At 38.1% G+C, this 25,088-nt stretch overlaps 1 protein-coding gene across 3 annotated transcripts in view; it reads left to right on the plus strand.

Annotated features, from left to right (window-relative positions):
- Positions 1-20,004, plus strand: part of Mdfic (MyoD family inhibitor domain containing) — a 101,986-nt gene extending 81,982 nt beyond the window's left edge. For 2 of the 3 annotated variants that reach the window (XM_029569045.1, XM_008844390.3), the window contains one exon: positions 8,991-11,499. In XM_029569045.1, coding sequence (XP_029424905.1) covers positions 8,991-9,238 — 248 coding nt within the window. In that variant the 3' untranslated portion in view covers positions 9,239-11,499. Of the gene's footprint in view, positions 1-8,990; positions 11,500-19,754 lie in introns of those variants that run through there. The other variant, XM_029569043.1, reaches the window with a different exon arrangement.
- Positions 20,005-25,088: the final 5,084 nt, after the last annotated feature.

Raw genomic sequence — 25,088 nt, forward strand, 5'->3', positions numbered from 1 at the left:
TGTTCTTGAGATTTGTCTACGCACATAGAGTAGTGTTTGTCATATAGTTCCATGCTCAGTGAAGATTTGTTGAATGTAACCATCAAGGTCTTGTCTCTGGGTTCCTTACTGGACAAGAATAACTGATGAATGTATTTTTTTCCCATTCCTACTTACTCATCTCATAAGTCTTCTCTGACTAATACCATGTGACTCATGTCTTCAGTGGACCAGAGTACACAGTGTATGTATGGTACTATTGCCCAGACTTTTTATGAAGCCCACACTCTGGACCCTGATGCAATCTCTGCCTGAGACTCTCAAGCACTTCATGGTTCCTGTACCATATGGCTGTCTGCTCCTCAAGCTAATCCATTTTTATTCAGCATTAGATAACTTTCCATTGTGCTTTGGATATTACATTAAAGACTGGGGATACTGCTCACTGGATAAGAGTTCTTGTTGAAAAAGCCTGAGACCTGAGTTGGGCCCTAAGCACCAATGCAAAAAAGCTGAGTGTGGCTACATATACCTGTAACACCAGCACATTGGAGGGTAGAGACAAGAGGATCACCAGGGCTGGCTGGACAACAACATGGCCTAAAAATCTCTGAGCTCCACATTCAGTGAGAGACTGTCTCAAGGGGATAAGGTAGAAATTGATAGAAGAGGACACCTGATACCTGATGTCACCTTCTGGCATCTGCGTACAGAGAGAGAGAGAGAGAGAGAGAGAAATGAATCTTGCATTAAACCTAGTAATAGCTCTATTCAAGACTAAGAAGTAAGACCTTAAACTAGACTTAAAAATCTATTGGTTATAGATTGGTTATAGATTATCACCACATTTCAAAATTTTAGTGCTTAAAAAGAGCTTAGCAGCTATTTCCCATTTCTGTCTACCTATGAACACAGAGTCAAATGACCTGCTAAAGATTACTCAAACAATTAGTGACAGAGCTGTCACTGGAAAGTCAGTCTTAGTTTCCCAGAGTCACAGATCTCCTGACTATGTTGTACTTGCTGGCTAGGCCGCTGCTGAGGACAGAGGGTGATCACTCACTGAAGCACCTGTGATTTTTTTTGCCCTTAAGTATGTTTTTCTCTCTTGCTAATAGCCTTGTTCCAACCAAACACAAACACCTTTCACCACCCAGACACTTACAGCACTTCCCTTTGTAGTGTGAATGGTAATAGCAGGTAATGAGCTTTGACTGAGGGAAAGCTTGTTTGTGGGGTAGGCAGGAGGAAGCAGAGGGGACTGGGAAGCAGCTTGCTGAGAGGGTTTTTATTTTTATCTTGTTTTCCAGAATTTAAAGTAATACACAAGACTACAACACTGTTATTGTTTGGGAAACCACCTCCATCTGCTTTTGTCACATTTAGAGTACTGGCAAACAACATGACTGCAGATTATTTTGGCTCTAGAATTGTTTTCGTACTAAAGTAAAGTGGAGATATTTATACCTTATAATTTTAGTGTCACGCTTTCCTGTTCATCTGAGGCTTGTGATAGTCCCTTTTTAAAAATCACATGGTATTAATAGATAAGACTGGTGGAGAAGGAGAGATGTGAAGGAAGTAACAATGCCATCATTGACTCACAAATTAATTCCATAAATAATAGGATTTACCTCCTGTGCACAGCTTTGAATTGCACTTTGGTGTCCCGTTCTGCCTAGCTTTGCACTGTGCTTGCTGCTCTTCATCCTGCCTGGTGTGTGCGTCAGACCACTGTGCCTCTTTGGTTGTGGCCTATCTTTTCTGTCAGGGCTGGGGAGCAGATCCTGGGCCCTTTCTAAGGTAGATCTCGCCTGCTTGTGGGAGGCAATGCCTCCTGCTGGATAAGCTGTCCTGCCTCTGCAGGCATGGAAGGAGCAGGAAGAATAGCCTTGTTGAGGACCTTTTTACTCTTTGGCTTGCAAAGGCACAGTTTGGACTCTTGCTGAACCCTGGCCTGAGAACTGTGCCTTATTCTAGTCCTGTGAAATTCTCAGCCTATGTGCTGACTCAAGCCTCCTCTTGGTATGTTTGTGGACTCTACCCTGCCATGAAGACTTCACTGATAGGCAGCTGTGCCAAATCCATGGGTCTCTGTAATAGGTTAGTTTCTACATATCACATATGGCTAGTATGTTAATTTACACATCATTATCATCATCACTTCATAGTTACAGTATAGTGGATCATTATTGTGGGTAGAATATCATTTAAAAAACTGATTTCTTTCATAGTATGCTTTATACAATGCTTAAACCAAAGACATCAATAATGAGAGCTAAGCCAAAATGTGAACTGTGAAATAAATATAGTTTGGAAAATATTAAAAAGCGTCCAAGAGAGAATTTTCCATGATTTTTATCCAAATGCATATGTTCATCAAAACTGGAGGATTTAGTCTCATTTATCTTATACTGCCCATAAAGAATGTTATTATCAACTTGAACAGACTATCGGGCATTGCTCTTTATAGAAAAAAGCAATTTTTAAATTAATAAAATATTTATTACACTTATTATTGAGTGCATGTGACTGTGCATAGCCAACATTGTGGAAGTCAGAGGTCAACTTGTGGGAATCGAGTCTCTCCTTCCACCCTGTGAGTCCTGGGAATCAAACTTAGATTGTTAAGCTTGATGGCAAGTACTTTTACCCGCTGAACCATCTCTCCAGCCCAAAGCATGCTTTTCTGATTAAGAAAAGTATTATGGATTTTATTATCTAAAATTTATATTCAACCTTTTATTAGAAATATTTCAACAGGCCAATTTAAAAATAGCACTGAGTGAATTTGAGGAAAGCACAATCTTTTATTTTTTTTAGAAAATAAATAGATAATAATGAAATATGGAAAAACTAGAATGTTATTTTTTTAATCTTCTGTAGCGAGACACAGATTACTAAGGCTTTTTGGATCTGCTTCACTTTTCTGTAGTTCCTCTCTCTTTGAGTTGGTTTTGGTGTTTTCTCTCTTTTTGTGTCTTTGAGCTATGAGCAGGGACTTTTCCAAGTCTTGTTGGATTCAAGAAGCATGGCCCCATGTTGGTGTGGCATTCAGGCTACTTGGAACCTAGGAGGAGATCTGGGGTCTTTCTAGAATCTGTATTCTGACACCAGCATCATCGCAGCCACCACAGGACTCGTACAGCAAGTCCCTACTTGTTAAATTCTTACACACTATACATAGCATCTCATTTAATCTTCACCACGACTCTACGAGGACAGTAACATCCTATCAAATTATCTTAAACTGTTTTTGAAATGAGTCAGTAAACAAATGTATTATTTTCACCACCTATTTTTAGCCATTCTTTGCCCAGATACTGACTTAATTTTACATGTGAAATGTTCTAAAGAAGTGATTCTGGGCAGGCGAAGTGGTTTTAGTAGGTAAAGGCACTTGCCCCGAAGCCTGATGACCTGAGTTCAAGCCCTGGAACCCACATGGTGGAAGGAGAAAAGGGCTGCTACTGGTTGTTCTCTGACTTCCACATGTATTCTGTGGCCTGCACACACCTGCACTCACGTGTACATTACACACACTGCTGGGAAACAGTAACTTTATCTGATATAAATGTTATCTTCTTAGATTGTAAGACATACCTCTTTAGACAGGAATGCTTGAACCAGTGCTATATTTAAATCAAGATGAAGATCTGGATGTAATCTTAGAGAATTTGGAATACTTAATGTATCAACTACATACAATTCAGACAACAGGATAACAAAACAAAACAAAACAAAAGCTAGGCTATCTGCCTGCTGACCTAAATAAAGTACAAATCTCTCTCCCATAGGATGGGTGGGTTCCAGGATTTGGATGTAGCGTAGGAAAGTTATTGAGGAGTCCCATGGTGGAGCATGGGAGGACAGGCTGCTTTTTCTCTAAGATTCTTTTGAATTTGTTGCAAAGAGTGATGATAATAAAGATGATTGTCCACTTTCTTAAAGTCTGGTCTGCATGGAAAATATAACTCTTAACTTTCTTTTTACCTCCTGACCTAAACTTGCTTTTCTCTCCACTAGGAAAATGTTGCCTCTGTTTTCTGGCCATGGCACAGAGCCATTGGGACCTCTGTGGGCCAGAGGGCTCTGTGTAGGCAGTGGACTCCAGGGTAGTTTATTCAGGCAGCAGGTCAGTCTAGGGCTGTGGGCCAGGAATTCTGTATGTCTAGTCCCCAGTCCTGGAGTCGGGGAGCTACTTAGCGCTGAGCTACTGTGCAGTATTCATAAATATGCCCCACCCACATACACTTGAGGACCAGAATTCCCTGGAGATGTCTGTGTCTGGTTCCTACCAGCTGGATTTTTACAAAGACTAGACACTCAGCCATCCAGGCTGTGATTTGGGGTAATTCAAACTTACTTCCAGCCTGCTTTTTGATTCTCTATTAAGAAACACCAAGCGCAGTGATGCAATATCTTTGTTAGCCCTTGCCCAGTCAGGCCTCAGCCCCTGAGTGGTCCATACCACCCCTCAACAGAGTGGTAAACAACTCGAGTATTCTGTACCTTTGATGGTAAAACTACAGTCAGATCTGGTCTTAGAACAGTTTGCTAAATTACTAATGGCATATAACTCTGTAAATTCTGTTCCATCATTTCTTTTTATTGGCCTGTTGGATGCTAATGTACCTTTTTTTTTCCCTCTCAGAATATAGTTTACTTATTGGTTACTCAGTTAAGAAAGTATTTTCAAGCACGTTAAGTCCTAAGAAACTTTATTACAGATTAGTCAAGATAAGATGCACACAAGTCACTCACTCAAAAATGGGTTGTTGGTGATTCTCAGAATTCTCTGTCCTCTGTCCCTTCCTCTATTCCACTTCAGCTGTTAGGTGTCTCTGTTCCAAGAAATTCAGAGTACCTGTCATACCACATCTTATCAGAAGGAAATGAAATAATTAAAAGGCTTGTTTGTAGTAGGGCCGAGTTTTTCCTCTGAATAGTTTTTTGATGGCTCTTGATCAAATATTTACTTTAGCAAACCGCCCTTCTGGTATTAATAGTTCATAGTGTATATTTCGCCACATACCTATCAGGTAAACTATTTGGGGGTGAGTTCGTGATAAACTGGCTATCTTCCAACAAGGAGCCTTCAGTTTCACTTTAAACAGAACAGACCTCCTGAGAGCTGTCACCGTGATTTCCACCAGGCTTTGAAGGTGCTGTTTAAGCTGGTTCTGGTTCTTAGGTAGGGTAGAACTGTAAGTTCTTCAGATGAGGCAGCTGCAGAAGCTTAAAGTGATGAACTTGGCTTGGGACTGTGTCTGCAGTAATTCCTAAGAGTGGTGTGGTTTGGTTTGGTTTGTTGTTGCTTTTTAAATCAAAGGTCAGGATAAGATTTCCCTTCATGCTTTCTCCTTAGCTCCCTGGCCTCTGCTGTATCGCTTTGTTTTTTGCTAATTTACAGTAGCTGCTAGTCTTGCACTGGGATCTCCACTCAGGACACTGAATGACGCAACTCTGCCTGGCCCAATTTAGGGTCGGCATCCTTCCCAGAACCCACTTGGCTTCTCAAAGGTTAAACAGTTTTGGCAAAAATTACAGATCATGACTGAATAAAACCATAAAACTGAAAACCTCAAGGATGGGGGGGTGGGGCATTTCTGACAGTGATCCACATTCATGCAGAGAACTCATCTTTTTCAATGTTTATTTCTCGATTAAAGTCTTCTTGAATTTTTTTATTGTTGTTTGATTGTTGTTTGTTTGTTTGTTATAGAATTTCTCTATGTAGCCAGGCTGGCCTCAAACCCAAGATGCCCCTGATACTCCTGCCTCGGCTTCCTAACTACTGGCATGATACGTGCATATGCTGTCATACCTGACGATTGCTATTCCTTTTCTTGTTTTGAGATAGGATCTTCTATAGCCCATGCTAGCCTGGAATTTGCTGTCTAGCTAAGACTTACCTTGAACTCCTGATTCTCCTGTCTCCAACTACCGAGTGCTGGCATTGCTGGCACGTGCTCCCACACTGGAATGATCATTCTTATAATCTTTTTTTGTCTCATAATTCCCAATCTTAATGCCTTGAAGATCTTTGAATGCTCTTGGCAGTGGTGAACATAGAAACTATGACAGCTATTTGTTTTTTCTTTTATGAGAGCTTTTTCGTTATGTGGTTACAACTTTGAAAATATAAAACAAAAATCTTTTTGGCAAGGAATAAATATCTGAGTATAATTGATGTGATAGAATTTAGGGATCCATTCTTTTATTTCTCTATTAGGTATAGAAAATGAGTTCATTTCTATAGATAGATGTTGTCTAATATCACTGTCATCTTTAAAATGTGTTTTACTTTGTAGCTTCTTTAGGTGCTTGCTGATAAAATTTTTTAGAGTAGTCCAGAGTGTTTTGGGGTTTTTCTCATTTATTTCTAAGTGTGTCTGTAGTAAACTATGTAAAATCTATATTTTTAAGGTAATATCTACTTTTTATAAATGTTGATTAAAAATTTTTATTTTTTTATATGTATGACTGTTTTGCCTGCATGCATGTATGTAAGTGTACCACATGTGTACAATGCTTGTGGAGGCCAGTAGAAGGTGTTGAATCCCCTGGAACTGGAGTTAATATTTATTAGCCACCATGTGGGTGCTGGAGACCAAACCCAGTTCCTCTGTCACCAGCGAGCTAACTCTCCAGCCCCAGATTTTAATCTTTATGTAAGGAGCTTCATCTTCGGAACGTGTCTGACCTCCTGTTTTACCTCTGGAGCTCTTTTATATTGTCTCTGCTGCTCTTGTTCATTTTACACCTGTAGGTCTATGCTTTGCATTGGCAGATTCATTTCTTTAAATAAAGCATCGTCTCTCTAGGATGTCTGCTCTCTTCAATACACGTCAACAATATAATATGACTAGCAATTTATCAATTACCCAACTTAATGTTGACTTGAGGGTTCACATTGACTGTCAATTCTTCATTAAAACTGAAGCTCTAAGTAATTTTTAGAAAGGAAAGGAATGAGTTAATGCTAAAACAAAGCTAGATGATAAAAATCAACAATCAGTTGGAAGTTTTAGAATTTATAACCGACTTTCCAATGACCCACTACATTGGCAGTGTATGCTTAGCCTGCTGAATTAGAGCCCAGATCCAGGGGCAGAATCTTTCGTTGTTAGTCCTGGCTTCCACGCTCACTGACTCTGTTGTCAGTGAAGCTTCCTAAACATGCTGCAGCTCATTCTCTGCATTGGTAAAGTAAGGATCGTACCAGTACTGCTTTCTAGAAATATTATTAAAATTAAAATACATCATATTGGTACATATCTTAGGACAGTGTTTTGTAAAATATGCATATTTAAAATAAGTATTTTAAGTGAAGGTGATGAAAATATCTCTTTTCCTACAATACCAAATGTCTTGATTTTTAAAGACAGAAAATGCTATTTCTGCATCAGTGGTATATTTCCCTCCCTATATAAAGCAACCGCCCAAACTTATTACTTATCAGTGCATCCTGTGTGCAGCAGCCAGCTACTTAATCAGAAGTGTCATGCCATTTTCTTTGCTTTCTCTCCTGAGGGCTGTGGATTTCACCTCATTCCATTGAGTCTCCCACAATGCTTACTGGTTTTTGGCTTGTTTTGCCTTTTTGAGACAGGGTCTTGCTATAGCTCCAGTTGGCCTGGAACTTGATATGTAGACCAGGCTAGCTTGATCTCCCAGAGATCCACCTGCCTCTGTAATCTCTATCTCCCAAGGGCTGGGATCAAATTCACGTGCTATCATGCCGGCCCTTGCCCCAAATTTTTAAAAACAAGAATTTTATAATGTTTTATAATCTTATTAGATTGTGATCTGTTTGACCTCTCACCTTTCTGTCAGTTTATGACACATGGTGAGTGTTGTTGTTTAGGGAGATATCAGGAAACACAGAGAGGATGCACTTGCCACCAGAGGATTGGTAAAGCCACGGTACTTGTTATTGTTGGTGTTTGCTATTCTTTTTGCTAGAAGTAGGTAAATCTAGTAATAGTGACTGGATGCCTTTACTCCTCCTTTACATCTCCTAGGCACCAGTCAAGGACTTTCTTTTTTCCCTACAGTTAAGAGTTATGAATTTTGGGAGGCTTTTAGATAGACCCCCCTGAAGGGGTACTCCAGTTGCCTCACCCTGTGTCCTTGTTCAGCATGGAAGAAGCTAGAACAGTCTGTGTCCCAATTTCCCATCGGCAATTTGGATAACCTCTTCAGAGGATGGTGTGCTAAGAATAGGAGGTAGGAATTGGCTAGGCAGTTAGGGTAAAAAGACCCCAAAGAAAAGCAGCCAGTTTCTTGGCTAAAAGTCAAAATGTCCTTGGGCCTCTTAGCAACATACTCTGTTCCAAAGATCAAAATGCCAAAAGTATTTGGGAGCTCTTATCCAATCTCTAAAAGATTTTAGGGTTACCTCTTTAGACAGGGGAATGTAACAAAAAGCCCCATAAAAAAAAGAGTTTACAAAGTTGTCAGGAAAAAGCTGGGGTTTTTTGTTTTGTTTTGTTTTTGTCTTTTTGAGACAGGGTCTCACTGTAGCCCCAGCTGGGCTGGAACTCACTGGGTAGACCAGGCTAGCCTTGAACTCACAGACATCCACCTGCCTCACAGACATCCCCTGAACTCACAGACATGCCCGGCTATGATGGAGAGATATGGGAGGAGTTGGAGGGGAGGGAATGGGTGTGGATTTGATAAAAACATCTTACATGCATGTATGAAATTCTCAGTATTTTTTTTTAAAGTTAAAAGTGTGTCAGAATGATAATCCAACACATATATACAATTACAGACCTACGCACAATTACAACTTACTTAGTGCAGTATCTAAAGATCACTCATCTAGAATTTATTTTGAGCTCCTTTTTGTGTATGTGATTCACAAACAACAACAAAAGTGTAAAGCCATTTCTCTTTTGAGTTGCGACTTAGATCCATTCTTACCCAGTCTCTTGATGACATGTATATTTTGTGTCCCCTCTTTTTCTCACTATATGATCTCCTTGCACCTGAAAATGAAGACTGTTGTGTCCACTGTATCCTGGCATGCTTGTTCTGTGAATTCCTGACACTCTGCAATATTGTCCTGGGACAAGCTTCATGTGGCATCTGCACCTCGGAAGCCTGCTGCTGCTGCTGTGGTGACGAGATGGGGGATGACTGTAACTGCCCTTGTGACATGGACTGTGGCATCATGGATGCCTGTTGTGAATCCTCAGACTGTCTGGAAATTTGTATGGAATGCTGTGGAATCTGTTTTCCCTCATAAATATTTATCTTTCATTTTTGGTAAAACTGGAGAACATTTTATAATTTTTCTTATAAGGGGAAGAAAAGCATGTGGCGAGATCTCATGGCACAACTCAGTATTTACACTGTTAACTCGGTATTTTTAAGTATCTCTGAAAGCTCTTTTCTCTCAATCTCTGTGTTCAATATGTGAAGTTTTAACTAACTCATTTTGAAGCTTATCAGTAGGTTATAATAACTGAAAGACATTTTGACATACGCACCCTAAAATTTAAGTGTCTCCATTCGATTGATACTTCTGTTGTTTCTAATCATTCTTTGGAGCTCTTTGCTCTAAATATATTACTTCTCAGTAGGTATTGAAACCAGACCACTTATTGCTGATGTTTATCTATTAAAGGTTAAAAGTAAGTATTCTTTGATTCCAAGTAAGCTTGGGGCATCAGTCCCACACAGTCATGGGCACTTTCTGTCTGTCTCTTCTGTGCAATCTTCTCCACCTTCCAAACTTGTCAGACTGCACCACCACAGAACACCATCCTGATCTAATCCATAGCATCATGCAGCCTAATAGAGGAGGACAAGGTCTGTAAAGAATGAGCCATGCTTTGAGACATGCTGGCATTAGGACTGTAAAGGAGATAAATAGGCCATAGGAACAAACAGGAGAGAACTCCTAGGATATTGAGTACGGCTAGGAGAGAATGAGGGGCTGGAGGTGGGGCTTAAGATGACTGATTCATCTTTTAGTGGAATGAATTACTTGGATGTAGAACAGCATTTAAGGTGGACAGCCTGAGCGGTCTGTGTCCTTCGAGAAAGACTATGCCTTCATTTTACTTTCTCTTCAGATGCATCAATACAGCTTTTGTCAAACGATGGAAATACTCATTTTTCTACACATAATTTAAATGTTATAAAACATTGATGAGAACATAATACCTTATTAACAGCTATATTTTACACAAAATGTAGAACACTTTTTAATACACTTCATTTAAACTAATTTTTTTTCAAATAAAAAATCCCAGTATTCTGATTTTTGTTTATTCCAAGGCTTTCTTAAAGCTTGAGTGATTCAGTTCTTGGGGGAAGTGGGGTCTGTTTGATCTGGTTGGCTTCTCAGTCATGGTTATATTTCAAAAGCATGGTGATTCTTGGATTGTACTTTTCCCTTCAGTCCAGGAGGAGCCCAGATGTCCAGGACTGTGACCAGATTTTGTTATTACAATTTGTGTTAAATTAAGCAAAAAAGGCAGGTTATAAAGATTCTAAAGTATAAAGAAGGAAGTCTGTGATGAGGTTAATTATGTAGTGATCCAGTCAGCGCAGAACAGTAAATTTTAATTTTCTTTCTTTCTCTCTCCCTCTCCTCTCCTCTTCTCTTCTGTCTCTCTCTCTCCCTCTCTCTCTCTTCTCTGTCTCTCCCGCTCTCTCTCTCCCTCCAGCCCATGAGTTTTATCTCTCCAGATTTGTAATGTATATTCATTCAATATCATTCATTATAGATGTCTTGAAAGTGTATTTGGGTTAGTGTTTTAACTTGAGCATGTCATATTCTTCCTCTGAGATGAAGCCTAGTCTGTAATTAAATAATTATTTTAAAGTATTCTTTTTAAAACAAATACAAATATTTCCAGTGCAATATATATATATACACATACACTTTAAAATGCAGTGTTGAAATGATGTGTTAGTATACAATGATTTTCTTCCTCTTGTAAAGAATAATTGTCATTTACTACATCAAATATAACCAGAATCTTAATATTTCCATATACCCCAAATTAACTTTTGCTTATGTCTTAGGATATAAGAAGAACATTTGTTCACAGATAAGCCGCCTCCTGACCTGGAGTTATTAGAATATTTGATTTGTTATCCTGTTAGACTTTTGTACTCAGAGGTTTGTGTGATGTTTAAGTATATTTTGCTATGATTGCAATGAAAATATTAGCACATTGCAATGTTTCTCTGTAATAGCAAGCATCAGTGGAGATGCCAGAATTCTGTTTCCAAACGTGTGTGTTTTCTTCAGCTGTCTGTTTCAGCAGTCATCCCTTTAAGCATCTTGTATAATGCAAAAGAAAAATAGGCAAATGTGAAAATAGTTTCAATAGATCTTAGAATTTCTGTATGTCAAATGTTTTTTTTGCAATCTGTGGCCATTAAAACTAAATGCTACACTGTATGGTTAGATATTCGGTCTCCTTTTAAATGTGGAGTATTTTCAAACTGGAGATGGATTATCCTGAACATTCTAAAATAAAAAAAAAAAAACTGACTTCTTTACCATAGCATAACGTACTCTCTTTTTTAAAAAAATATTTTATTTACTATTTTTATTTTATGTGTATGCGTGTATTGCCTGCATATAGGTAAGTGCACCCGTGTCATGCCGGAGGTCAGAAGAGGGCTTTGGATTCCCTTGGAACTGGAGTTACAGAGGATTATGAGCGGCTTGTGGATGCCCGGAATCAAACCCGGGTTCTCTGAAAAAGCAGTCAGCACTCTTGACTGCTGAGCCATCCCTCCAGCCCCCCCCCATAACATACGTTCATATCTAATTGATATAGTCACTGATTTATATTTAAATGAATTCAACTATAATTTAAAACCTGATTTTTTTCTTTACATATTTATATTTCTAAAAACTTTCCCAATTTCTTTGTTTAAATCATGAGACTCAGGCCCACTAATAAACTAAGGAACATATTGAACATATTGTTCTCAAATTGCATTTGGCCTATGATATCAAAATACAGTGTTCTTTTAAAAATCCACACTGTGTAAAAATACAAGGTCCTTTTTTCTCACTTTCTGTCATCCTTCCTTCTCCTTCCCTCCCTCTCTTGTTCCGTCCTTCCCTTTTCCCCTTTTGCTATCCTTCCTCCCTCCCTTTCTTCCTACCTTCCTCCCTCCCTCCCACTCTCCCTCCTTCCTCCTTCCTTCCTTCCTCCCTCCCTCCCTCCCTCCTTCTTTCCTTCCTTCCTCCTTCCCTCCTTCCCTTCTTCCTTCCTTCCTCCTTCCTTCCTTCTTCCTTCCTTCCCTCCTTCCCTCCTTCCTTCCTTCCCTCCATCCTTTTCTTCCTTCCTTCCCTCCTGTTCCTCTCTCAATAGGGTCTCATGTAGCCCAGGCTGGGCTCAAACTCAATATGTAGCCAAAGATAACCTTGAACTTCTGATCCTCCTGTCTCTACCTCCTGGGTGCTGAGATTACAACTGTATGCCACCATGCTGGGTTTATGCAGTGCTGGGGATCAAATCCAGGGCATGGTACATGCTAGTCAAGCACCCTGCCAACTTAGCCACATCTCTGGTCCCTAGAAGAAAGAGCTTTCTAAAAATGAAAACTTGTTCCCTTAACTTAAAATTGCTGATTCCTCTGGGTGGAAGGCCCAAATCCTCATGGCATACATGAGTTTTATCTCTTGATAAAGAGTTTCTTCTTTCAAAAAAATTTCTTGAGAGGTTGGAGAGATTGCTCAGTGGTTAAAAGTCTCTTCTTTCGAAAAGATCTCATACAGTAGTCTGGGCCGGCCTGTACCTCACTATGTAACCCAGGTCAACCTCAAACTCACAGTAGTCCTCCGGTATAGCCTCTCAGGTGCTAGAACTGAGCCACCACATCTGCTCATTTTCTGTTTTTCAGTACATTGATTTCATTTATTTTTCTTAGGGAATTAAATCTCAATTTACAAAATTAAAGAAACACTTTCGCATATGCTGACACCGAACAGCAAGCAAAAAAATATTAAGATTTATGAAATTGTGTGTTTTATTTAGTAGAATTTTATAAAATATTTTACTAGAAGTCTGTCCACCTACGATGATCACTGACAACTGTTTAAAGATGTTCTGGAGTTAGTATTTAATGAAAACAACAGTGTAACTATTTATGAGTAGTCTTTTTAAAAATTTTTGTTGTTGTTGTTTTGAGACAGCGTCTTCCTATAGCCCTAGCTGGCCTGGAACTTTCTACGTAGACTAGGCTGGCCTAGATCTCAGAGATATTCCCTGTCTCTCCCTCCGAAGTTCTTGGATTAAAGGTGTGCTCCACCACACCTGGCTTTATAAGAAGTATTCTTGTTTAGAAAAATAACTGTTCTTGTGTCCTCATAGTGGGTCAGTTACCACCGTTTTCCTCCCTTGAACAGTTGGTGTCTGGTGTCGTCAGAGCAGTTCAAGGAGTAACCAAGGGCACCTTATATAATAACTTCCCATTCTTTATCTGCACAGACTCAATCAATTGTCCTAGATTCTAAATTTCTACACACTAGATGTCACTACCAAACAAAGCGAAGGCTGGAGTCCAGGGACCATTTAACCTTCCTTCTTCAGTACAACCTAATGATTAGGCTTACCCATCTTCCTAATCAATTGTTTATTAGCAATGGTAGTCTTAGTAAGATTAATATTAGCAATTGTAGTCTTAGTAAGATTAATATACTACTAGTAAGATTATTTTTAATTTAAGACTATTCAAGACCTTACTTACTCCCAGTTATTCTTGATTAATAGGTACATAGGATTGATTCATTTAATCTGAAAAACAAAATAAAATGTCATCAAATATCGTTCTCCTCTTCCTTTTGTACTAATGCAATAGCATACCAATTTTTTTAACAGTGGTTAAGATATTCCTTAGTTCTGCTACACATCTATGGTTTTAATCAAGGATTGGTACTGCAAGGGAGTCCTTTCAGTGTTCACCTGTGGGAGTGTTTTCTCTGTGTTTGATTTGATAGGAGGAACCTCAAGGAAGTGATATCAGCATAAGAAGTTTGAACTGAAGGAAGACATTTGACAAATCCCAAGAGAAAAAACCCTTAGCAACAGCAGTGAGGTTTCTGTTGTTTGCTTAATTATTTAAGATGATTATTAGCGGTTTAGGTTAAAATAGAAGTTGGGAAATGGAATACCATTGTGCTGCAGCCCTGCTATGGAAGTTAGTTTAGCAGAAGTGATCACTGGCAACTAAATTCACTACATATCTTCCCATTGCAAAATTCCTACTAAATAATGGCAGTTCCCTTTTCTTTAAAAGATCGTGACTTAAAAAAACTACACATAAGATCAAATTTTATGAAGTCAGTAGCCAATCTGGAAAGTGAAATTTAAAGTCGTGACCAGATCCCAGGTGAAAAGCAGAGACCCTCAATGTGGAAACCTGTCCCATCCTGTTCTTCACCAAAAAGAAACAAAGCAACATTTTCCACTAGGACCACAACCAAAGCTCTGAAGCAGCTAATCATGAAATAAGTAGTTATGTGTCTTCCAGTTGAGCAGTGAATGACAGCTGGAGTTCTGCTGTTTGTCCACTATTTATATCTGAATGCCTCCTCTTAGTTATTTGACAAATAATAAAGAGATTCATTCATTTACTTGGGCAGTAGCCAGGAAGAAATCTTTTTAGGAAAACCATCCTCTGATATATCAGCCACCAGGGTACTGATACATCCGTTAAAGACAAAGCAGTGTAGGTCTTCAGTTAGTTACTCACTTCTAGGCAGGCCCTTTTGTGAGATTTAGTTGAGAATATAATTATTAAAAAAAAAAAAAAAAACAGTGAGAAGCAAATTCAAACACATTCTAAGTTTAGCTTGAAAAATTGAAACGGTTCTTAAGTTCTGTCTGATGCATAAAGGGGCAGAAGCAAAGGAATTACATTCCAAAGCCAAGAAAGAGGGTGTACAAAAGCCGCTGATCCACTTGACATAGTTCATAGCCTTTTGCAAAGGAATAAAAGCCTGTTGAGCAGGGAGCCAAAAGATCTCATTATAGGATGAAGCCAAGCCATATTAAAGCTTGTGCACTAGTAACTATGTCTAAAAACAGCCTGCTGTTTTATATTGAACCAATACATTTCTTAACTTGGTAGGTTGCAGTGTAAAGATGTACAGAGCCTGTCTGCTGGATGCTATGCCAATTACAGATGTGGCAGAGTGGTGTCTAACACCTACAAACAGCACCGAAAGCAATTTCAGAGTGAAACAAAAGAAGTTTTGAAATGTCAGCTCAAAACCTAAGAGCACAGTTCATCATGTGCCAGACTCTTAGAGTTTTAAAATCACCTTTATTATATAATTTAATGTGGACATCATATGATCCCTCAATCCGAGTGCACAGTTCTTTTCAAGGACATGAATCGTGCCTGAGAGATAAGGAGAATGTCTTAAAAGTAACCCCTTCAGATGACAAGGCATCTCTGATCAGCTCTGCAGAAACTGGTTTTGTGGCATTGAAGTGAAAGGCAAGTGAAATACCCCAGAATACATATTATATTAGATTTTGTTAGATCACCAGAAGGAATAATTGAGCATGTTTACACAATTACATTTTAGTAAACTATTATGCCAGCTTAACTATATAGTGCATATTCTGATAAAAGTACATTAAATTTGCAATGTGAAAGCAATTTAGCTGCTGAGGGCACTATTTTATCTAATTATTCACAAATTAATGAACAAAATTAAATTCCAATCACTGAAGAAAACGAAGCAATGGGGAGAAACAGAAATACAGATTAGTTCAAGCAAGGATATGCAATGCATTTCTTTTATTCAAACTCAGTGCTTAAAAAAGAACAAATCCATCATGTTGAAATTTGACTTGTAGCTTGACATTCAAAATAATCTGAGTAGAATTTTCAGTGGGGTAAGCACAAAACTAGTTCAAGTTGTGTCACTCTCAATTACTGTACTCAGGTGGTGTACGCATTAAAATTCCCACTTGTGGGTTCAGCTCGCTATGCAAATGGGGTCATTACCTGGAGAATTTAATTGGTTATGACACTGGGAGTCGGACTTTCCCTTTTAAAATAAACCTACTTACACACATATTCACTAGAAATTTCATTGTTTTAAAAAATTTAGATTGTTTTGCTCTATAAATATTTACTAAAGTTAGACTCTTGTTTGTTTCTTACAAACAATTCAAAATGGATCCAAATTATTTTGATATGATTGTATTTGTCTATAAGACTAGTTGCACTGGATTGTTTGTAACTCGTTGCTTATCAAAATATTATTAAAAAATATTTGTATCTTTCAATCCACCCATGACATGTGGGTACATTTCCAGTACAGATTTCTTCTGTAGTTTAATTATAGCATTCTCTCATAGTAGTTCTAAATGCTTAATTTGAGAGGCTTCTTCCTTTTCTCCATTTGCCACTTTGAAAGAATGTACAGTTGAATATTTAACATGTCCTATTAGATGATTTTGATCAAACACCCATTATTGCTGAAGCCACACATCCCTAACATTTGCAAGATCCTTATATTTACTGATAGAACAGAATGGGGACATTAAGTTATTTGTCACAGTCAGTCTTAGAGACACTTCCATTATGAGCCATTAGACTCCTGAATTTAAAGTGAGTAAACAACAGATTGCAGTAATAACCACAGGGCTCCGTATGCACCAAGGGGTTTTCATTGATTGTGGCTATTCCACCAGAGAAACCTCACTACCTAACAAGAGTATTGATAATGGCTGGAATTTATAATAAACTCTGAAATTACAGGGTGGTTTAGTGGATGTGATATTAAACTGAGCATCCTGGACTTTAGTTCCTAGACACTGACTCTGAGAGCAGTTCCCAAAGTGAACCTGAAGTAGGAATGGAGTTGCTGTAAGTATTAATGGGATAATCTCAGGGAGACACTAACAGTTCCTTGAGAGTCATGAGTTATGCAGTCTAAATTTTTATTACTATACTAAGGTGTACAGCAGCCAAGAGTTTATCACCAATATATATCGACCTAAAGAGAATATTTTTTTCCTTTTTATTGTCGGAAGAGTATTCTAAAACTACAGAAAAAAATAACTCCAAGGATATAAAAGACGGGAATACTACAAATTCATAACTGGATTGTTGAGCAGGATTTTTAACATCTGTAACGATGGGAAATTTCCCATAGAATATCAAATATGTATCCAAGTCTCTGACATTCATTTTTCTATGATATTTCTAATTGTGCCCAGAGGATAAGAAGGAGTTGGCGCATCCAATAAATATAATCATTTACATGCACGAAGCTCCCTTTGAAGTTAATAGAACCTATGGAACGAGGAGTTATGCACCACCGAAATTTCAGCATGAATCTAGTTCTCTCTTTTTAACATGCAGAGGTATTGCCAACGCATTTGGATTTTCTCACCCCTTATCTTTCCTTTGTGTGTGATGTTTCAGTTGGAGTTGAGTGAAGTGCTCCATGTGTTACAGAAAGATAGTCAAAAAGACAGGATGTGATGATTGGCCAATGCATATACCCAGGGACCAGCTTTGTAAGATAGTATCCAGAAGTGGTAGGGCCTGACATTTGTAAAGCTTGTTAAACTTTAAAAAAAAATAAAACCGAAATCCATTTTCTCATTTGATCTTCTCAACACTGTCGCTACTCTAGAATGTACAATTTTACTTCCATTTTACAGATGAAAACACTGGGACAGATTACTTAACTTTCCTATCTAAAGTAACATTGTAAGTTGCTGATAGACCAAGGACATCTCATTTTTATTCTTGGAACATTTCTTTAGTCTGTTTTGTGCAGTCTTACATATTACTTAATATAATAAACAGATTTGATCACAACTGTTCTACTTGAAACTGGAATGGGGACATGTTGTGTTCTTGTCTCCCATTTTTCCCTCCCCAGATGGTTAACCTGGCTTAGACACTAAAGAAGACCTAAACTCCTAGCTACTTGTACTGTGTAACCCTCATTGCATGAATGAACCCTAAAATGAGTCAACCTAAAATAGGTTACTGTCTTGTACCTGCTCATTGTTGATGTCCTTTTTTCCTAGTCAAGTGTTTCAGGTCCTTTGTAAGACTGGGTCATTCATTCTCTGTTTACTACTCTAGCTCTCTGCCTTCCTTATGTGCTTTAATTTCTGGTAGGCTTCAGCTGATGATTGACACTATTGGAAGACAAAAATGTGAAGAGAGAAAGAGATGACACTCTTAACACACATCCTGATTGTTGGCTCTGTTTCTGCTAGGTAGTGGTTTGATCTGTTCCTCCATTTTCAAGATTCCTGTCCAGAACTCCCCGACCTTAGCTACAGCTACCTCACCATGCTCCTCTAGGCTTTGGGAAGTAATGATCTGACTGTGGTTAGTTCCTAACACTTCAGATTCTATTGTTGGTTTCCCTACAACTGATTATTCTTCTGAAGACTGTTTCTTATTAAACTCTCTTCCATCAAGTCCTGTGAGTGAGCCATCTGTTTTCTGCCAGTATTCTAATGAGGTAGTAAGTTTGTGTGTGCAAATGCACGTCTCAATTTTGTATTTCTAAAATTCATCAAAACAGTGCAAGTAGTGGAAGTCCCTTGGATGTTTGTGTCTCTTTAATATGGAAAGCTAGTCAAATATACCACGAGAGTGGCAATAGATACTTTGGATAGCTCCTCAACAGCTTTATTTCAATGATTATCTATCTTTCATGTTATAAACTAAGGTTGGAAGAGCCAAAGCAAGAGAGAGCATCACTACTGTGAATGATCCAACTTATAATTTGGTATTCAAAGAAAGCTCTAAGTTCCCTAAAGATGATGAAATTATTTTGTTTCCCACAACCTGAAATGACTCCACATCATATACATAAGCAGATCTATAGCTGCTATCCTAGTCTGGAAATTAATCCCACCAGAAGTGTCCTTTAAAAAACCTTACCAATGGTAATTGAACAAGCTAATATATTTTTCTCTTTTATCGATAATCCCCCCTGACCTAAAATAGGTCCAGTATCAGTATCAGTCCTAGAAAGGTAAACTTATAACAGTTTCATTGCTGCCTCAGATATTCAGTTAATGAAGTAATATCAACTGGGCAAGTTTGTAAGACCCTGTGAAGCAACAGCCTGACGTGATGGTGCGCACTTGTAATTCCGATGCTGGAGAGGCAGGAGATGAACCATACTTTGAGCCTCACTGGCCAGCCAGCCTAGCCTACTTAGCAAATTCTTGCTCAGTAAGAGGCCCTGTTTAAAAAAGAAAAGATGGATGGTACCTGAAAAATGACAGTAGAAGCTGTCTGCTGACCTTCAAACATGCATACACAGGTGTATCCACCCATTAGCATAGAGAGAGAGAGAGAGAGAGAGAGAGAGAGAGAGAGAGAGAATGAATGACTGTGATACAATTATGGAATTTGTCCACAAGTTCTCAGCTTAGAGATAGTGAAAATGTATTAACATAGAGACAGGCAGAATTGCCAGAGATCAGAGGGAAGAGAGTAACAGATCTACTTCTGAGAACCAAGAAGTTTTGCCAGAAGAGGAACTATTAATATTCAAACTGGGATTTGGAGAAAGTCAGCAGCCATCAGTATTTTCTGCACTTGTGTTAATGTAGGTCAGGATGGAGACAGAATAAGGGTGAGAAGCAGAACTGAGCCACACAAGGCAATGTCTTGAGCACTTTCCTGGAGGTGTTTGGACTTTCTTCGAAGAGCTATGATGCTTCTGAGGAATTTAAACAAAGATGAGATGAGATCAAATTCATATTCTGTTTGCCTTTTATCAGGGCACCAATATGGACGATGGACTGGAAGTAATGAAGAACGAATTTGGAAAGAGTGTGGATTTATGAATCCAAAAGATGAAAGACCTGTACCAAGACTTTGGCTGCAGGAATGGGTGCAGGACAGAGGGACCTCAGTTTAGCACATTATTTTTTGTCAGACAATTTAAAGAATGTCCCAAGTGAATGGATTTGTTAAATATGCCCAGTATTCACATATGAGCCCAGCTATATGAATGTCAAATAAAATCAAGTTCATCAAAATTTGAAAGAACATTTACTTCAGGACACAAATGCCATGTTTCCCTCGGCATGATGATGGGTTGAAAGGTGAATAAACAGCCTCAGCAATAGTGGGAACCTTTGTCAAAATTTGTATGCGATTATATGGAAACCATGGCCGTGCTGTGGTGGTCAGGTGGGTGACTCTGGAAACATATGCCAGAATGAAATGCTCCTGTTTTCTGATCTGCTAATGTTCCCTGTAACTAGGGTTTGAGAGTAGGGTTGGTGTGAGGATGAGGGGCATGTGAGAGGGCTAGAAGGAACACAAAAAGTAAGGTGACATGGGCAAAAGATATCTAGAGGGCCTGGCAGGTAAGAGGTGCTCTAGTATATTTGTTTGTTGATTTTTAAGTGAATGAGTTAATGAACAGATAAGCCTGTTTTGTTAATCATTTTGTTGTTGTAGTTGTGATGAAATGCCGTGACCAAAAGCCACTTAGAAAAGACAGGATTTATTTTGACTCATGGTTTCAGAGGAGGAGCTGTTAATGGCAGGGGAGGCATGGCAGTAGCAGGCTGGAGCAGGAAGCGGAGAGGCCACATTCTCTACTGAAAACATTGAGAGAGAGCAAATTGAAAGTGGGATGAGGTTATAAACTCTCATAATCTATCCCCCCCCATAATGTACTTCCTCTAGCAAGGCTCCATGTCCTAAACGTTCCATAACCCCTTCAATCAGCACCAACTCAGGACCAAGTGTTCAAATATCTGAGCCTTTGGGGGACATTTCTCATTCAAACCACCTTGCCTATGAATAAGGATAACTTAAGTAAGGGGCAGAATCAGACCTGTACTAAGAAAGTTCCTGAAAATGGGAAGTGTAATAACAGGAAAAGTTTCTACTGGGTTATTCACCCTTTCTAGCTTAACTTTTTTAGCCTAAATCAGTAAATTAACCATTTACTTACTGGAAATTAATTAGTGAAATGAATAACTTTCTGTCTTAATGAGTAAGTCTAGTCTAGTTCCAGGCATAAGTCATAGGTACTATTTAACTCAAATCTCTGATTGGCCTCCAGCAGCAATAAAATTAGTGAGTTAATTTCCTAGAATTAGATGTTCTTGCCAGTTTTTGTCTTTTTGCACTACTTGAGTCAAATTCTCAAATGGACATGTTCCAATTTTGTATTGATCTGGGAAGGTATTTATTCTCCTGGAGAGGTTGCCTGACTTTCCTTGAATTCTATGCATCACAATCCTAATAAAATGTCCCAAACCTGTTTTAACTATTTTATTTTCACATTAAATTACAAAAGGGTCATGAAATGAAATTCTGTTTTTTTTTTAATAACTATGTTAAAATGTAAATGTTTAAATTTAAGTTGCAAATATCATGGACTCTGAAGGAAGTCGTTAGAGAATACTGCCAAGAATAATAAGGAAGAAAGAAGGGAGCTACCAGGGCAAAGGCAAACCACTTGGGGTTTTCTTGTTCCTACTAGGAGAGGTAGACCGTATGCAGATTCCCAGGCAAGAAGTCAGTTTGTCTTTGCCAAGTGGATCATTACATAAGAACTAAGGGCTTATTTGTTCATATAAATATTTATTCTGAAATAATTATTTCAAGTATGGGAGGCATGACAATGGGACCCCAACTGTAACACACAAACCTAAATCTGGAGGACCCTGAAAAGTTTTTGAGTTTTGATTCCATGAGTCCTTTTGTTTTGAGTGAGCGCATCATAAAGGAGAAGTCACATGCTGAGACTTTGCATTGATTAGAAAATCAACAGGGTGCCATTCATTTTGATGATAACTTCCTTTAAGCAAAATATGTTTTACATCTTTGGACCTAAAATATGATAAATTGTACTGAAGTATATAGAGGGTGGTATTTAGGTTATTGCAAAAACTACCCACTTTAAAAAGATTTCAGTCCTTATGATTGGCAATTAGTCATTACTTTAAGGAGGAGAATTCACCTGGGACAAATGACTTTTCCATGGAGAGCAAAGTTAATATTTAATGAGAGAAAACAGTTCACTTTTATGCTTTCTTAAATTTCAGCAGACATATGATTTTAAAAAGTATCAAAATGCTTGAATATCTCAGAAATGAGAAGTTTTTTTTTCTTCTGTATTCATTTAAAAAACCTCTTGTTTATAAGTTGGCAAGCTGTCTGCAAAAAGTTTTTCTAAATGAAAAAACATGGTGGGATAATGCATTGCATAATTACATTCCAAGTTTGCATTAATAAAGTATTATACTTGTAAGTTTTACAACTAGAAGTAGCACCATGCTTGTCATATATTACATACAGTACACGTAATTTGATTGTTACAGAGTAGACATCTGCCAGAAACATTTCAGTTTAGCATGATGAATTTACCTTAGCCCTGTCAAGAATCACATTACAATGCCAAAGTATTGCTTTGAATATATGTTGAAAAACAGAAATAAATTTGTTGAGGTAGGGTTTCAAATCCCTCAGGATCTTGTCATTACTGGTATTGTGGCTAGGCACATGTGAGCTCAAGTTACTCTGTAGGGGATTTACCAATAGTAAATGTCACTCATTTAATCAGGACTGCTAAAGAAAAGATATTGTTGACTGTGGGTGCTACAAGGAGTTTACCAGAATCACAGCAAGGATTCTAGCATGCTCAATTTACACAAAAGCATAAGGATGTTTCAAGCATAATCCCTTTCCCAACCACTCAAACATTCACAGGAGAAGTTGCTTATCCTCAAGGCTTTTTTGCTGCTAATGGTAATCTTCTCTGAAAGATTTACCCTGTTTGCAATATTTGACTGAAAATATTGAGTGATAACCTTCACTCAAACAAGAAAATTTACACTTTCCCAGTGTATAAAATATGAACGTGTATGATGCATAGCAAGAGAGTCAAACAACGGGCAGAGTGTTACAAATTCACTTAGGAAATACTGGCAATTTTATTTCCAGTGTCTTCAGGAACCTAGCTAGACCATAGTGTGTATAGCAGGCCTTAGAAATGCCAGAAAATTTTACTGTAATTTCTTGAAAGGCCTATGAATTCTATCAAGAAATTGCTGCATACATTTTCCAGTGTAGACATGGCCACATGATAGGCTCCTTATATCCACAGCAACTTTGAAAGTCTAAGATGCAGAATAAAGAATATGGCCTTAATAATACCAAAGGGGCACAACCACAGAGGCAAGATTGTGAGCTTGGTTCACAGTTTAACTACCATAAAAATTAGCTGCCGCTTTCATTTGAGAAATGTGGCAGATAAAAGCAGTTTCAATATTCCACCACTGCATTAATGTAGATGTCGCAGATATATTAAAATGTTCCCCTCTCCATACCATGCTCTAAGAAAGTAGTAAAAGTATTATGTTTGCATGAGACTGATTTGACATGTAGTCTGAGAAATATATGAAATGTTATATTTTTAAAGGAGTTGGCTTATGAAAAGTCATATTTGAGGGAGTGTGGAATCAATTCTCAGGGATAGTTTATGGTCTAGGAATTTCTACAAAGTAATGGAAGAAACTGGTGTGTGTGAGCATATATATATATATATATGGAATTTTAATAGCCTATAGTAAACTTCATCAAGGGAGATGAATAAAAATCATGTTAACCAACTTTCTATTTGCAGCATGTCAATCATATTCATTTCTTTAAAAAATTATGTTCATGACATTTTCCAGTTTGCATCTTGAATCTTCTTGTTGCTTCCAACTCACCTAAAAATGTATAGTTCTGTCACACTCTGGTGAGTTACACATATGTGTATATGTACATGTGTATGTATCTGTCTTTGTTTCATTGCAACCACCTACATCATCCTGAAATCCACAGTGAATAATTGCTATAAAGAAAATTTGCTGGTATTTCTGTACCTGAGTATAAAATTGGTATGAGAAATCTCATTCTTTCTTCCCAAGAGAAGAAATCCATTGTAAAATAGCTCAGTTAGAGACAGAAAGCATGGACAGGTAGAGAGCAGATTTAAAATGGTCATACTATACTCAGCAAATATTGTCAGAGATCATCGGTAATGTACTGAAAAGAAAGAATTCATAGAACATCAAACTGTCACACTACAGACTACCATGGCACTGCAAGGCAGCAGCAAAAGTATACTGCACTCACCAGGAAAATCATCTTTTTATTAGAACTAGGGAAAATCCCTTTCTTATGAAGTCGAGAAGTTGGGACAACATAAGAAGTCTGGTATCTCTCCAACATACCTCTTTATTAAAACGAAAAAGGATTTCACACTTTTCTATTTGCCTACTATCACCTGGCAAAAGGAATTAGCACTATAAATCAAAACTGTTTCCTCTGAAGTTTCTTGTGAGATGAAGTATACTGAGTTTATTTGTGAGCATTTCAGAGACATTGGCAGCCTAATACCACTACTCGGGGGGCTCCACCTCTGGCTTTCCAATCAGGTAAAATATGAGAAACTAAAAACTTGATGCTCAACAGCTTTTTTTCATGAACATACTTAGAGCCTCAAGGTTCTCCAAAGGGTAATGTCAGTTCATAAAACATTTCTAAGAGAGAATAACATTAAGTCACTTGACATTATTTGGTACCTGTCAGCTTTATGTGCACAACAATTCTAAAGGAATAATTTGAAATGTTGAACTAAATTAATCTTGAAAACACAGCAATGTAATCATGGAAATCTTTTGGAAATTTATCATTAACCCCTCATGGGACATTTTCTTCTTTCACTCTAATGATGTATCTGAACGTTAGCATCTTTATCATCAGTACTATTCTCGCCTTTGCATTCTGCCCATGGACAAGTTTCCTTTAATGGCTGCTGGATTTCCTTTTCTATTGGCACACCACTTTTATGTGTCTCTTTTTGCATCTCCTAAGTTACCAAAATATGGTCTCTTCCTTCCATCACCCCCTTTCCATGTTTGTATCCAAACTCTGCTACACACAGGAGAACTTCAGGATACTTCAGTTCAGTTTGACACATACTTTTTAAGTGGCCATTTTCTTCTAGGCACTGACAAAGCAAGATAAGTCAAAACTGGCTCCAGCATTTATGGAGCATACTGAAGGAAATAAAAAGTGAAGAAATAGTTAAAAGCCACTGT

Source organism: Nannospalax galili, unplaced genomic scaffold, assembly GCF_000622305.1.
Source record: "Nannospalax galili isolate Female #2095 unplaced genomic scaffold, S.galili_v1.0 scaffold991, whole genome shotgun sequence".
In the NCBI taxonomy this organism is placed as follows: domain Eukaryota; kingdom Metazoa; phylum Chordata; class Mammalia; order Rodentia; family Spalacidae; genus Nannospalax; species Nannospalax galili.